This window comes from Dendrobates tinctorius, unplaced genomic scaffold (genome assembly GCF_039654945.1).
Source record: "Dendrobates tinctorius isolate UK_male_01 unplaced genomic scaffold, ASM3965494v1 ptg000168l, whole genome shotgun sequence".
Lineage (NCBI taxonomy): Eukaryota > Metazoa > Chordata > Amphibia > Anura > Dendrobatidae > Dendrobates > Dendrobates tinctorius.
Genome location: NW_027361835.1, coordinates 1,931,379 through 1,947,379, shown reverse-complemented (window position 1 = coordinate 1,947,379; position 16,001 = coordinate 1,931,379). Strand labels below are relative to the sequence as shown.

At 49.3% G+C, this 16,001-nt stretch overlaps 1 protein-coding gene across 6 annotated transcripts in view; it reads left to right on the top strand.

Moving 5' to 3' along the window:
* Positions 1 to 16,001, top strand: part of SOX6 (SRY-box transcription factor 6) — a 650,335-nt gene that overhangs the window by 363,154 nt on the left and 271,180 nt on the right. For all 6 annotated transcript variants that reach the window (XM_073550751.1, XM_073550747.1, XM_073550750.1 and 3 more), the window contains one exon: positions 6,809 to 6,898. In XM_073550751.1, coding sequence (XP_073406852.1) covers positions 6,809 to 6,898 — 90 coding nt within the window. The remainder of the gene's footprint in view (positions 1 to 6,808; positions 6,899 to 16,001) is intronic.

Genomic DNA, 16,001 nt, shown 5'->3' with positions numbered 1-16,001 from the left:
GAATGACAAGGAATCCATTCATGTGCTGCTACTGTGTCTGAAAATGATGGGTCTTTAGCCTCTGGGGGTGTCTGTGAATGATCATCATCTCTATGACTGTGCTGGGGGCAGGTTACTGTTCTCTGCGCCATGGAGCTGCATTTACATTGCATGGGCATCTCCTATGAGAACTTGTGTGTCACAATAATTGTGCAGTCTAATCGGCTAACGATCGGCATCAGCATTGCATTGTCCTGTGTAACCAGTATGTGCTGACGGGAACAATGGTGCTGTTACAGATCAATCGGTGCTCATCTGAAGCGCAGTCAGCGGGTGTAAACCAGACACTAGATGATCGCCGATCAGTAAGCAAAGATAGGCGGCCACATAGTGCCACCGGTGGGCTAGTAGAAATGGATCGTATGCCAATCAGCTGCCTCTCCTGCCCTCTCACTCTAGCAGTTCATCGCTCATATATTCAGGATGGAACAAGACTTGTCCCTGCAGCACCTATCACAATGGACCTCATACCGAGCTCCTCCTGCAGCTGCATCCCCCTCCTCATTGGGGGTGATCAGAGATTAGCTGTAGGGCTCAGGGTTACACTGGTGACATCATATTGGGGTGATCAGAGATTAGCTGTAGGGCTCAGGGTTGCACTGGTGACATCATATTGGGGGTGATCAGAGATTGGCTGTAGGGCTCAGGGTTACATCGGTGACATCCTATTGGGGGTGATCAGAGATTAGCGATAGGGCTCAGGGTTACACTGGTGACATCCTATTGGGGGTGATCAGAGATTAGCTGTAGGGCTCAGGGTTACACCAGTGACATCATATTGGGAGTGATCAGAGATTAGCTGTAGGGCTCAGGATTACACCGGTGACATCATATTGGGGGTGATCAGAGATTAGCGATAGGGCTCAGGGTTACACTGGTGACATCATATTGGGGGTGATCAGAGATTAGCGATAGGGCTCAGGGTTACACTGGTGACATCATATAGGGGGTGATCAGAGATTCGCTGTAGAGCTCAGGGTTACACCGGTGACATCATATTGGGGGTGATCAGAGATTAGCTGTAGTGTTCAGGGTTACTCTGGTGACATCATATTGGGGGTGATCAGAGATTAGCTGTAGGGCTCAGGGTTACACTGGTGACATCATATTGGGGGTGATCAGAGATTAGCGGTAGGGCTCAGGGTTACACTGGTGACATCATATTGGGGGTGATCAGAGATTAGCTGTAGTGTTCAGGGTTACTCTGGTGACATCATATTGGGGGTGATCAGAGATTAGCTGTAGGGCTCAGGGTTACACTGGTGACATCATATTGGGGGTGATCAGAGATTAGCGGTAGGGCTCAGGGTTACACTGGTGACATCATATTGGGGGTGATCAGAGATTAGCTGTAGTGTTCAGGGTTACTCTGGTGACATCATATTGGGGGTGATCAGAGATTAGCTGTAGGGCTCAGGGTTACACTGGTGACATCATATTGGGGGTGATCAGAGATTAGCATTAGGGCTCAGGGTTACACTGGTGACATCATATTGGGGGTGATCAGAGATTAGCGGTAGGGCTCAGGGTTACACTGGTGACATCATATTGGGGGTGATCAGAGATTAGCTGTAGGGCTCAGGGTTACACTGGTGACATCATATTGGGGGTGATCAGAGATTAGCGGTAGGGCTCAGGGTTACACTGGTGACATCATATTGGGGGTGATCAGAGATTAGCGATAGGGCTCAGGGTTACACTGGTGACATCATATTGGGGGTGATCAGAGATTAGCTGTAGGGCTCAGGGTTACACTGGTGACATCATATTGGGGGTGATCAGAGATTAGCGGTAGGGCTCAGGGTTACACTGGTGACATCATATTGGGGGTGATCAGAGATTAGCTGTAGGGCTCAGGGTTACACTGGTGACATCATATTGGGGGTGATCAGAGATTAGCTGTAGGGCTCAGGGTTACACTGGTGACATCATATTGGGGGTGATCAGAGATTAGCATTAGGGCTCAGGGTTACACTGGTGACATCATATTGGGGGTGATCAGAGATTAGCTGTAGGGCTCAGGGTTACACTGGTGACATCATATTGGGGGTGATCAGAGATTAGCGGTAGGGCTCAGGGTTACACTGGTGACATCATATTGGGGGTGATCAGAGATTAGCGATAGGGCTCAGGAACGTTTTACCTCTGGACAAGTCTAGCCTTGTGCTGCGACATTCTCATGATTCTCCCTTTCTATGAGCCCCGTTACTGATCACCTGAAAATCTTGTGCAAAATGTAAAGGTTTTATGGATAATGAAAATTGGAGTAACAAATGGCGGCAACATTGGGGACAGGGCACGTGATCTCATTTGTGAGGTTCTTTCTCCAAACATCACATCCCGCTACTAGAGGAATAGTTGACTCATTAAGCAGAGCAGCCACGAGGCAGCGATCATTATTTTCATTGATATAAATAGGGCTCCGCACACTGTGGCAGTTTATTAAGTCTTTAAAAGTCAAAGCTGATTTGAAATAATAAGGGTTGACATTTGGCGCTTTGATGTTCGCCGGCTATACTTTCCCGTTTACGTTTTCTTTTTATGTGTTTCCACTGTAGAAAGAAAAAAAATCCTGCACTCAGACAAAACATGCGAACGGCGAGAATTCTGTCCCCAGCACATTTCATAGGCACTAATGAGATTATTTAAGCAAATGGAAAATCTTTTTTTTTTTCATGTGAGGACGCAGGATGTAAGGGTCGCCGGACACTGATCTTCTGACAGGTTACACCGTCCCAAGCATTACAATGTCATTTTGCAGCTAATGAGGCTGCGATATCCTGCAGACAGATGCGACGTGTAAGAGAACGGCCTCGCTCCTCTTTGTTGATCTTAGATAAATATTCTATAAATTGTGAGTTTTAGGAGTTTGTAGATTTCCTGTGACGAGCAGAGACTCGAGACTGTACCCTCCTTAGATGACTGGTAAGAGATGTCTCTGCAGGGATCATCTGGTACGTCTAGGTGAAGCCGTATGGATATTTATCCACTAGTCACTGGATGATCACATGGAGTCACCGCAGGTTTCTTTATGATCAGGTTGATTTATCTAGACCAGATCCCTTATAAGACACATGTAGTATAAGATACAAAAAAGTCTGTCCACATTTATGTGAACTCTCCATAATGGAAACTAAAAGGCAAATTAGACAATTTCCTCACAAAATCCCCAAATTGTTGGTAAACAACTTTGTTTCCAGCATGTGATGCTCGTTCACACTCACCTGCGGCAAGTAACAGGTGTAGGTAATATGAAAATCACACCTGAAACCAGATAAAGAGGGGAGAAGTTGCCTCGGTCTTTGCATTGTGTGTCTGTGTGTGCCACATTAAGCATGGAGAACAGAAAGAAGAGACGAGAACTGTCTGAGGACCGGAGAACCAAAATTGCTAACAATATCAACAATTTCCAGGTTACAAGTCCATCTCCAGAGATCGTGATGTTCCTTTTTCCATGGTGTACAACATAATCAGGAAGTTTACAACCTGTAGCACTGTAGCTAATCTCCCTGGATGTGGACGGTAGAGAAAAATTGAAAGGTTGTAACGCCGGATAGTCCGGAGGGTGGATAAGCAGCCCCAATCAAGTGCCAAAGAAATCCAAGCTGTCCTGCAGGCTCAGGTGAAATCAGTCAGCACGAACTATTCGTCCACACATAAATGAAATGAAGCGCTATGGCGGGAGACCCAGGAGGACCCCACTGCTGCCAACATAGGGACATAAAAATGCTACATTGCAGTTTGCCAAAATGGATGTGAGTAAGCCAAAATCCTTCTGGGAAAGTGTCTTGTGGACAGATGAGACCAAGATAGAGCTTTTTGGTAAAACACATTCTACTGTTTACCAAAAACGTGATGAGACCCTTAAAGAAAGGAACACAGTACCTACATTCAGATATGGTGGAGGGTCCTAGATAGTCTGGGTTTGTTTCGCTGCCTCCGGCACTGGGTGCCTTGACTGTGTGCAAGGCATCATGAAATCTGAAGATTACCAAAGGATTTTTTGGAAATGTAGTGCCTACTGTCAGAAAAGCTGGGTTTGAGTCCAAGGTCATGGGTCTTCTAGAGGGACAATATCCTAAACATACTTCAAGAAGCCGCCAGAAATGGAAACAAAGCACTGGAGAGTTCTGGAGCGCTAGTAATGAGTCCGGATCTAAACCCTATTTGATCACCTGAGGAGCGATTTTAAAATTGCTGTTGGGAGGAGACTTCACATATGAGAGACCTGGATCAGTTTGCAAAAGAAGAGTCACCCAAAATTCCACTTGAGAGTTATAAGAAGCTTGGGGATGGTTATATGAAGTGAATGATTGCAGTTATTTATTCCAAAGGGGGTGCAAACAATTTTATTTCGCCCATTTTTGGGGTTTTGCGTGAAATTATGTCCAATTTGCATTTTTTTCTGTTTTTTGTGTTGTTTCAGTACACACAAAGGAAATACACATGCATATAAGAAAATGTGTGTAGCTGCAATAATTTACTGGGAGAAATACTTCATTTTTTAAAATAATTTCAAGGGTACAAAAAGTTTACGAGAATATGGCAGACCAGCATTCAATTTCTCATACATTGGCAGGCAAAGCAGGCTCCGAGCTGCAGATGTAAAGACCGTTGTGTAGCAGCCATGTGTTGTATGCTTTAGTGCCTGTCTATGACTCTTGTCATTTGTGACTTTCAGTGGTGCCTGTCTGTGACTCCCTCCCGTGGCGCCGTTCAGTGACTCCCTCCAGTGGCGCCGTTCAGTGACTCCCTCCAGTTGCGCCGTTCAGTGAATCCCTCCAGTGGCGCCGTTCAGTGACTCCCTCCAGTGGCGCCGTTCAGTGACTCCTGACAGTGGTGCCTGGCGGTGGACTCCCTCCTGTGGTGCCGTTCCGTGACTCCCTCCAGTGGCGCCGTTCAGTGACTCCTGTCGGTGGTGCCTGTCGGTGACTCCTGTCGGTGGTGCCTGGCGGTGACTCCTGGTGGTGACTCCTGTCGGTGGTGCCTGGCGGTGACTCCTGGTGGTGACTCCTGGCGGTGACTCCTGGCGGTGACTCCTGTTGGTGGTGCCTGTCGGTGACTCCTGGCGGTGACTCCTGTTGGTGGTGCCTGTCGGTGACTCCTGGCGGTGACTCCTGGCGGTGACTCCTGTTGGTGGTGCCTGTCGGTGACTCCTGTCGGTGGTGCCTGGCGGTGACTCCTGTTGGTGGTGCCTGGCGGTGACTCCTGGCGGTGGCGCCTGTCGGTGACACTGGACTATCATCGCCTGATTTCTGTTACTTTGCTGCACTCTTTGGACTCTTATCTATAACGTAGACTCTTTCAGGCTCCAGCCTTCATGGGACTGATGCCTGTACATTTGGGATTGGACCCCTTCCAGGGTCACCTGTGTATCTTCTTTTGGAGCTGTTGATGCTCCCTTCTTTCTCTCACCTGCTGGGGGCCCCCTGGTGCTCAGATTGTGGCCCTTGGCCTGTTCAGGTGAGTGGGGATGAGCCTGTCTTCTATTAGGAGAGGAATGTCCGTACTAATCCCTATACGTTCCCCTCTTATCAGGTTCTAGCACCAGCATTGGATTCCAGTCATTCCTCGGCTGACTGAGGGCTCTGGGTAATAATTGTCCATAAAGGGACCCCCACCCCAGAGCTCAGGTGCTGGCTGACCCCGCACTTTGTACATGACCTCTGCTTGTAGCTCTGCAGATTTATAGTGCGATGGCTCAGGTTGAGATGACAGTTGATAAACCCCCAGACCCATAGCCCCATATGAGCCCCCCTCAGTGTAGCGGCTGCAACATCAGGGCAGATGCATCACCAGCGCCAGTCTGGCAGCAATTATCTGCCATTTATGGGGCGGTATCTCTTTAAACTGTTTTAATTTATAGACTGGCGCTTCTCTTCAAGACCTAGAATGAATTATCATTGTGTGAGATAGAAGCCGAGCAGAAGACGCGCCGTGCTAGTCTGCAGCTTATTACCCCACTGACCTCTCAGACAGTCTACTCTCACTGATACAGGGGGATTGTGGATATTGGGGACTGCTGACGCTCAGGGTGAGATTCTGGTTATTTAGGATGGGACTGCTGACGCTCAGGGTGGGATTCTGGTTATTTAGGAGGGTACTGTTGACGCTCAGGGTGGGATTGTGGCTATTTAGGAGGGGACTGCTGACGCTCAGGGTGGGATTGTGGCTATTTAGGAGGGGACTGCTGACGCTCAGGGTGGGATTGTGGCTATTTAGGATGGGACTGCTGACGCTCAGGGTGGGATTGTGGATATTTAGGATGGGGACTGCTGACGCTCAGGGTGGGATTGTGGATATTTAGGAGTGGACTGCTGACGCTCAGGGTGCGATTGTGGCTATTTAGGAGGGGACTGCTGACGCTCAGGGTGGGATTGTGGATATTTAGGATGGGACTGCTGACGCTCAGGGTGGGATTGTGGATATTTAGGAGGGGACTGCTGACACTCAGGGTGGGATTGTGGCTATTTAGGAGGGGACTGCTGACGCATGTGACAAGACTGTTGATCTTCAGGACTGAATTGTGGCCACTCTTGGTTGTGGATGCTCAGCACCGGGTGGACACCGTGGGTCTTGGTGGCTGTATGCTTTGTGATTCATCAGCTGCTGGTCCTCAGCAATACATGGATTTCTCTGTGCTATGGAGGAGACTGAGGAGCGTCCAGTGAGTCCGCTTGTGCTGCCTGTGATATTCTGCCATAGATAACTTTGTAATAAGAGGATATGGATGTAACGTAGTAACCACGCTGTCCCCGTCTCTCCGCAGACTCCACCTGTATGGAGAAGCTTCTCTCTAAAGACTGGAAGGAGAAGATGGAGCGACTAAACACAAGTGAGCTTCTGGGAGAGATTAAAGGTAAGAGGAGCAGGGCTGTAACATGAAAGATTCGGATGTACGCGGAGGTGAGCGTGTGACCGTCATCTTAGCCATGGGGTGATAAGCAGAGCAGGAAGTGAGCAGCGGAGGGCTGGAGCCTGCAGATAGGGCGCTGTGCACATTGAGGACGTCACAGCTTCAGGAATCGCTCCTTTTTGGGGAGGTTTTACAGGAATTTAGAGTTTTCTTAGATCTTTCACACCATTTGGGTATGTTTTTTTTGTTCCTGAAACGCTTCGTTCAGCCTTTGCTTGGCCATTGCCATCAGGAGTCGCTTGACAGAAACAACGTGTACCCCTTCTTTTCCCATCAAGCGTTTTTCAAAATTTGAAGAAGAAAAAATGCTCAAACACTGAACATTTCAACAGCAAAGTTATTTTCTTCCCAAGAGAAATGAAGTCTTTCAAGCGTTTTCTAACACCTCTGCTCACTGGAAGAGCAGCTGTTACAGGCTGCGGAGGAATCGGGGGACATTGTGTTCAATTCTTCTAAATTACTGTATGCCATTTATATGGAGACCTTTACGAGAGGATAAAGCTTCGCAGGTGAGAATCTACCGGGATCTTCACACAGAATCCACTGCAGCGGTAAATGTAAGAGTCTGCCCCAAGATCCGCAGAGGAAATCCGGATTGTGCAGAGCTCAGCAGGGAAAGCTGAGCTTTTAGCTGCAAGTTTTCAGTGTGATTTCATGGAGAGTACTGCGCAGAGACATTTGCAGCATAAATTGACGCGCTGCAGGTTACAAATCCACAGATTTTTTTTTGCCCACACTGTGGATGAGGTTTTGTAGAATTTTTAGGGTTTTTTTTTCAACCTATTCTGATTTTCTGTTGCCTGTGTCGTCTCCACAGAGACTTGCCATTACACCATTATCAGTTCTTGAGCCTCTCAATTTTTATACTTTTCTATTCTAAATGCCCTTATAAACATTTTTTAATGTTAAGTTAATAAAATAATTAAGGTATGAGAAAAATAAGCACCACAAAAAGACCCCCACCGACCGGCCGAGTGTAGATATGTGAGTTCTGTGGAGCGCGACTAAACACACCACAAAAAGACCCCCACCGACCGGCCGAGTGTAGATATGTGAGTTCTGTGGAGCGCGACTAAACACACCACAAAAAGACCCCCACCGACCGGCCGAGTGTAGATATGTGAGTTCTGTGGAACGCGACTAAACACACCACAAAAAGACCCCCACCGACCGGCCGAGTGTAGATATGTGAGTTCTGTGGAGCGCGACTAAACACACCACAAAAAGACCCCCACCGACCGGCCGAGTGTAGATATGTGAGTTCTGTGGAACGCGACTAAACACACCACAAAAAGACCCCCACCGACCGGCCGAGTGTAGATATGTGAGTTCTGTGGAGCGCGACTAAACACACCACAAAAAGACCCCCACCGACCGGCCGAGTGTAGATATGTGAGTTCTGTGGAGCGCGACTAAACACACCACAAAAAGACCCCCACCGACCGGCCGAGTGTAGATATGTGAGTTCTGTGGAGCGCGACTAAACACACCACAAAAAGACCCCCACCGACCGGCCGAGTGTAGATATGTGAGTTCTGTGGAACGCGACTAAACACACCACAAAAAGACCCCCACCGACCGGCCGAGTGTAGATATGTGAGTTCTGTGGAACGCGACTAAACACACCACAAAAAGACCCCCACCGACCGGCCGAGTGTAGATATGTGAGTTCTGTGGAGCGCGACTAAACACACCACAAAAAGATCCCCACTGACCGGCCGAGTGTAGATATGTGAGTTCTGTGGAGCGCGACTAAACACACCACAAAAAGACCCCCACCGACCGGCCGAGTGTAGATATGTGAGTTCTGTGGAACGCGACTAAACACACCACAAAAAGACCCCCACCGACCGGCCGAGTGTAGATATGTGAGTTCTGTGGAGCGCGACTAAACACACCACAAAAAGATCCCCACTGACCGGCCGAGTGTAGATATGTGAGTTCTGTGGAGCGTGACTAAACACACCACAAAAAGACCCCCACCGACCGGCCGAGTGTAGATATGTGAGTTATGTGGAGCGTCACTAAACACACCACAAAAAGACCCCCACTGACCGGCCGAGTGTAGATATGTGAGTTCTGTGGAGCGCGACTAAACACACCACAAAAAGACCCCCACCGACCGGCCGAGTGTAGATATGTGAGTTCTGTGGAGCGCGAATAAACACACCACAAAAAGACCCCCACCGACCGGCCGAGTGTAGATATGTGAGTTCTGTGGAACGCGACTAAACACACCACAAAAAGACCCCCACCGACCGGCCGAGTGTAGATATGTGAGTTCTGTGGAGCGCGACTAAACACACCACAAAAAGATCCCCACTGACCGGCCGAGTGTAGATATGTGAGTTCTGTGGAGCGCGACTAAACACACCACAAAAAGACCCCCACCGACCGGCCGAGTGTAGATATGTGAGTTCTGTGGAACGCGACTAAACACACCACAAAAAGACCCCCACCGACCGGCCGAGTGTAGATATGTGAGTTCTGTGGAGCGCGACTAAACACACCACAAAAAGACCCCCACCGACCGGCCGAGTGTAGATATGTGAGTTCTGTGGAACGCGACTAAACACACCACAAAAAGACCCCCACCGACCGGCCGAGTGTAGATATGTGAGTTCTGTGGAACGCGACTAAACACACCACAAAAAGACCCCCACCGACCGGCCGAGTGTAGATATGTGAGTTCTGTGGAGCGCGACTAAACACACCACAAAAAGATCCCCACTGACCGGCCGAGTGTAGATATGTGAGTTCTGTGGAGCGCGACTAAACACACCACAAAAAGACCCCCACCGACCGGCCGAGTGTAGATATGTGAGTTCTGTGGAACGCGACTAAACACACCACAAAAAGACCCCCACCGACCGGCCGAGTGTAGATATGTGAGTTCTGTGGAGCGCGACTAAACACACCACAAAAAGACCCCCACCGACCGGCCGAGTGTAGATATGTGAGTTCTGTGGAACGCGACTAAACACACCACAAAAAGACCCCCACCGACCGGCCGAGTGTAGATATGTGAGTTATGTGGAGCGTCACTAAACACACCACAAAAAGACCCCCACTGACCGGCCGAGTGTAGATATGTGAGTTCTGTGGAGCGCGACTAAACACACCACAAAAAGACCCCCACCGACCGGCCGAGTGTAGATATGTGAGTTCTGTGGAGCGCGAATAAACACACCACAAAAAGACCCCCACCGACCGGCCGAGTGTAGATAAGTCTCTTCTGTGGACCGCGATTAAATGTCGTTTGTGACTTCAGTCTTTACAGCCGCTTAGTGTCCCGTCTGCTGGAGGAGTGGACCGTGGATCCCCCTCTTGGGTCATAATTATTTTCCTGAATGGACTTTTTTTTTTCCTGTGCAAGTGGGGAGTCCCATTTTGTGGCAATTATATGAAGCCACTTCTGATAGTTATTTGCACTTTTCTGGTTCCTGTAGTTGACTATTGTGTGTACGGACTAGAGACTGATGTTTGGCGGGTCATTGGCAGTCCACTGAGTTTGGTGGGTCGTTTGCAGTCGCTGAGTTGTTGGCAGTCTGCTGGATTTGACTTGTCGTTGGCAGTCCGCTGGGTTTGGTGGGTCGTTTGCAGTTGCTGGGTCGTTGGCAGTCTGCTGGATTTGACTTGTCGTTGGCAGTTGCTGGATTTGACTTGTCGGCAGTCCGTGGGTTTGGTGGGTCGTTGGCAGTCCGCTGGTTTTGGTAGGTCGTTGGCAGTCCGCTGGTTTTGGTGGGTCGTTTGCAGTCGCTGGGTTTGGTGGGTCGTTGGCAGTCTGCTGGATTTGACTTGTCGTTGGCAGTCTGCTGGGTTTGGTGGGTCGTTGGCAGTTGCTGGGTTTGGTGGGTCGTTGTCAGTCCCCTGGATTTGACTTGTCGTTGGCAGTCTGCTGGGTTTGGTGGGTCGTTGGCAGTTGCTGGGTTTGGTGGGTCGTTGGCAGTCTGCTGGATTTGACTTGTCATTGGCAGTCTGCTGGGTTTGGTGGGTCGTTGACAGTCTGCTGGGTTTGGTGGGTCGTTGGCAGTCTGCTGGGTTTGGTGGGTCGTTGGCAGTCTGCTGGATTTGACTTGTCGTTGGCAGTCTGCTGGGTTTGGTGGGTCGTTGGCAGTTGCTGGGTTTGGTGGGTCGTTGTCAGTCCCCTGGATTTGACTTGTCGTTGGCAGTCTGCTGGGTTTGGTGGGTCGTTGGCAGTTGCTGGGTTTGGTGGGTCGTTGGCAGTCTGCTTGATTTGACTTGTCATTGGCAGTCTGCTGGGTTTGGTGGGTCGTTGACAGTCTGCTGGGTCGTTGGCAGTCTGCTGGGTTTGGTGGGTCGTTGGCAGTCCGCTGGGTTTGACTTGTCGTTGGCAGTCGCTGGGTTTTGTGGGTCGTTGGCAGTCCGCTGGGTTGGGTTTGGCGGGTCGATGTCAGTCCGCTGGGTTTGGTGGGTCGTTGGCAGTCCGCTGGGTTTGGTGGGTCGTTTGCAGTCGCTGGGTGGTTGGCAGTCTGCTGGATTTGACTTGTCGTTGGCAGTCCGCGGGGTTTGGTGGGTCGTTTACAGTCGCTGGGTCATTGGTAGTTGCTGGATTTGACTTGTCGTTGGCAGTCCGCTGGATTTGGTGGGTCGTTTACAGTCGCTGGGTCGTTGGCAGTTGCTGGATTTGACTTGTCGTTGGCAGTCCGCTGGATTTGGTGGGTAGTTGGCAGTCCGCTGGGTTTGGTGGGTCGTTTGCAGTCGCTGGGTCGTTGGCAGTCCGCTGGGTTTGGTGGGTCGTTGGCAGTCCGCTGGATTTGACCTGTCGTTGGCAGTTGCTGGATTTGACTTGTCTTTGGCAGTCTGCTGGGTTTGGTGGGTCGTTTGCAGTCGCTGGGTCGTTGGCAGTCCGCTGGATTTGACTTGTCGTTGGCAGTCCGCTGGGTTTGGTGGGTCGTTGGCAGTCCGCTGGTTTTGGTGGGTTGTTGGCAGTCCGCTGGGTTTGGTGGGTCGTTGTCAGTCCGCTGTCATCCGCACAGATTCTTCCTGTACTCAGAGTTGAGGCCGCCTTTGATCACATTGATTTTTTTCTCTCTAGACATGGGGTTGAAAATTGTGTTTCTCGCAGGGTACGGAGCCCTTTGACTTGGATGCAGCTGTCTTGCTTTACTCCGGCTTAAAGAGTTTTTTTGTAGTGAAAAATTAGCATGCAAATTAGCTGCAGCTGTAATTAGCATAAAAAATAATGTAGTTAGCTCCAGTATTGTGGATCATTTCCGTCTGCCATAAACACTTCGGTATGCAAATTCTGCTGACAGCCATGTTTGCAAATGTTTTTTTCTGCTGTATTAATATATCGGAGGTTCCATGGGAGGGCGACCGGTTTTATGTCTCCTCAGGGTACAAATACTAAGTACATACCGTGTATATATATATATATATATATATATCCTGTCACTATCAGCAGGATCGGGGCTATGCTCTAGTGATGGCCTCCGCTCCTCGTACCGGCGGCCCACTCCCGCGGTGCGGCCCAGCTCTGGATGCATTATCCCATCTGCTGTATGGTCAGTGCTGGGCCCCGATCCTGCAGATCTCATCACCCTGCAGATCCTGCCGATCTCATCACCATGCCGATCTCATCCCCCTGCAGATCCTGCCGATCTCATCACCCTGCAGATCTCATCCCCCTGCAGATCCTGCCAATCTCATCACCCTGCAGATCTCATCCCCCTGCAGATCCTGCCGATCTCATCACCCTGCAGATCTCATCACCCTGCAGATCTCATCACCCTGATCACAGCTGAAGGTTTATTAAACTGTCTTACAGCAGATTACCTGCGCTCATACATTGTTACAAACCCTCAGCTGTAAAAAAGAAAAAAAAACTAATTAGAGAGATCTTGAAAATGATGATGGATTGTAGCACAAGATGTATGAGAAGGTTGCAGAAGCTTCCAGTGCCAGCCTTGTGGTGTCGTGGCCCCGCACAGGAGCCCCCGTGTCTTGCTGTCATGGTGGGAGCTGTACAGTTGTGGCAGTACGAGCAGGGTGGTGGCTGCAGAGGTCGGCACAGCAGGTGCCCGGGCTGCTGGGATCTCCTGCCTTGGGTTTCAGTCATGGCTGGGAACCGATGGGTGCCGGATTATCATATTCCGGATTACTGCGTAGTGAAAAGTGCTCAGTGCGCCCCCTGCTGGGTAAAGTCACAGGTCTACGGTGGGCATGGCTCCCATTCATGGTGGAGGAGGGGCGTGGACCCTTCGACTTCACATTTATGTGAGCAACTTCCATCACGACAGGTGCACAATTATTTTATGAGGAAAATATTATCTGCCACCCAGATGATGACGGGCGGCGACGCTGCCTCGTCTGATTAAATAATCAGCGCTGATACTTAACATGCACTTGATTCCTGCAGGAATGTGGAGAAGATGCTGGCTCTGCGCCGAGTGCACCCTGATCACTTCTACAAAGTGATTGTCTGCGAGCGCCTCATCTTCTCCGCGTCCACGTGTCATGGTGCACTGTGTGCAGAGCCCAAACTTAGCTCTGCTGCATCTGTGCAGAAACCCACAGCCGTGTGGCGTCTGTGTGAGCCGAGCCCTGCGGTGTCTGTTAGGCCTCATTCACACGTCCTTCATACATGTAACATCGACAGTGCTGTTCACAGTGACATAGTTTGTCATGCACCGTGTACCTGTGCAGAACTCATGGACACATGTCACTGATGAAATGTGCCAGTACGAGTCCACGGATCCATGAAAGCACGTACAGCACTGAGCGCACCGATGGTGTCAGCGTATAATCGGTGCACAGTCTGTGATTAACATTGCAAAGAGTAGGAGACTGACCAAACACTGCTCGTAAAATCTGACCAAACACTGCTCGTAAAATCTGACCAAACACTGCTCATAAAAACTGACCAAACACTGCTCGTAAAATCTGACCAAACACTGCTCGTAAAATCTGACCAAACACTGCTCGTAAAATCTGACCAAACACTGCTCGTAAAATCTGACCAAACACTGCTCGTAAAATCTGACCAAACACTGCTCGTAAAATCTGACCAAACACTGCTCGTAAAATCTGACCAAACACTGCTCGTAAAAACTGACCAAACACTGCTCGTAAAATCTGACCAAACACTGCTCGTACAATCTGACCAAACACTGCTCGTACAATCTGACCAAACAATGCTTGTAAAAACTGACCAAACACGGATCGTAAAAACTGACCAAACACGGATCGTAAAAACTGACCAAACACTGCTCGTAAAAACTGACCAAACACGGATCGTACAATCTGACCAAACACTGCTCGTAAAAACTGACCAAACACGGATCGTAAAAACTGACCAAACACGGATCGTAAAAACTGACCAAACACTGATCGTAAAAACTGACCAAACACGGATCGTAAAAACTGACCAAACACTGATCGTAAAATCTGACCAAACACTGCTTGCAAAAACTGACCAAACACTGATCGTAAAATCTGACCAAACACGGATCGTAAAATCTGACCAAACACTGCTCGCAAAAACTGACCAAACACTGCTCGTAAAAACTGACCAAACACTGATCGTACAAACTGACCAAACACGGATCGTAAAATCTGACCAAACACTGATGGCACTGATATTTCATGCACCTGTTTGATTATGTTTTTGTGAAGGAGGCAGTAGAAGGTGAGGAATGCAGTGTGCCCGTTAGGAGTCGTAGTATAATGTTTTCTGCATTTAATTAAGAACCACAAGACATACAACCTGCTCCATCTGCGGGTGACGCAGGGATGTGCACATGCTGTAGATTTTCTTCCGACTGAATGTGATTGTTTCTCTGTGAAGCTCTTTATTTCCTGCAATCATCACTCAAATCTATAGAAAAGTGTCAGAAATGACGGCGTCAATCTGCCGTATGAGTCCACGCTAGTAATGTGTGGTACATTCCTAACACAGGAGGTGAGGACACCTGCGGCCCCAGAGCTCACACTACAAGACGAGCGGTGGCAGTGAAGATGGGGTAAGCAGCAGCTGAGGGTCCAATCCACAACATCAGGGGAAGAGCATGGAGAAATCCCTGCCAATCCTGGTGTATTGTACACCGCTCCTACGGGCCGAGAGCTCAGTGGCTGCAGTGGATCATGCGGAGAGTCCCTGTCACAGAGACGTGTGTAAAAGTAGTATGTGTGTATAGTGTCTGTGTCCAAATGTATGTACTGGGCAAAAGTGTGCAAACCTCTGTCTGTGCAATTTCTCTACCTTGTTTTTTATTGGGATCTGCGCATTGTAGATTCAGAGTGAAGACAGCGAAACCAGGAAAGAGCGAAATAAGCAAACAAGGAGTAAAGATACGCGTGTTACACATCAGATTCCTCCTGGTACCCCCTGCCCGTCACCTCCATCATCAGTATCTGGTGATCGCCCATAGCCTCCATCATCAGTATCTGGTGATCGCCCATAGCCTCCATCATCAGTATCTGGTGATCGCCCATAGCCTCCATCATCAGTATCTGGTTACCACTCATTGCCTCCATCATCAGTATCTGGTGACTGCCTGTCTCCTCCATCATCAGTATCTGGTGACCACCTGTTGCCTCCATCATCAGTATCTGGTGACCACCTGTTGCCTCCATCATCAGTATCTGGTTACCACTCATTGCCTCCATCATCAGTATTTGGTGACCACTCGTTGCCTCCATCATCAGTATCTGGTGACCACCTGTTGCCTCCATCATCAGTATCTGGTTACCACTCATTGCCTCCATCATCAGTATTTGGTGACCACTCGTTGCCTCCATCATCAGTATTTGGTGACCACCTGTCGCCTCCATCATCAGTATCTGGTGATCGCCCATAGCCTCCATCATCAGTATCTGGTTACCACTCATTGCCTCCATCATCAGTATCTGGTGATCGCCCATAGCCTCCATCATCAGTATCAGGTTACCACTCATTGCCTCCATCATCAGTATCTGGTTACCACTCATTGCCTCCATCATCAGTATTTGGTGACTGCCTATCGCCTCCATCATCAGTATCTAGTGAGCGCCCATTACTTCCATCTCTTCTCCTTGTCACTTG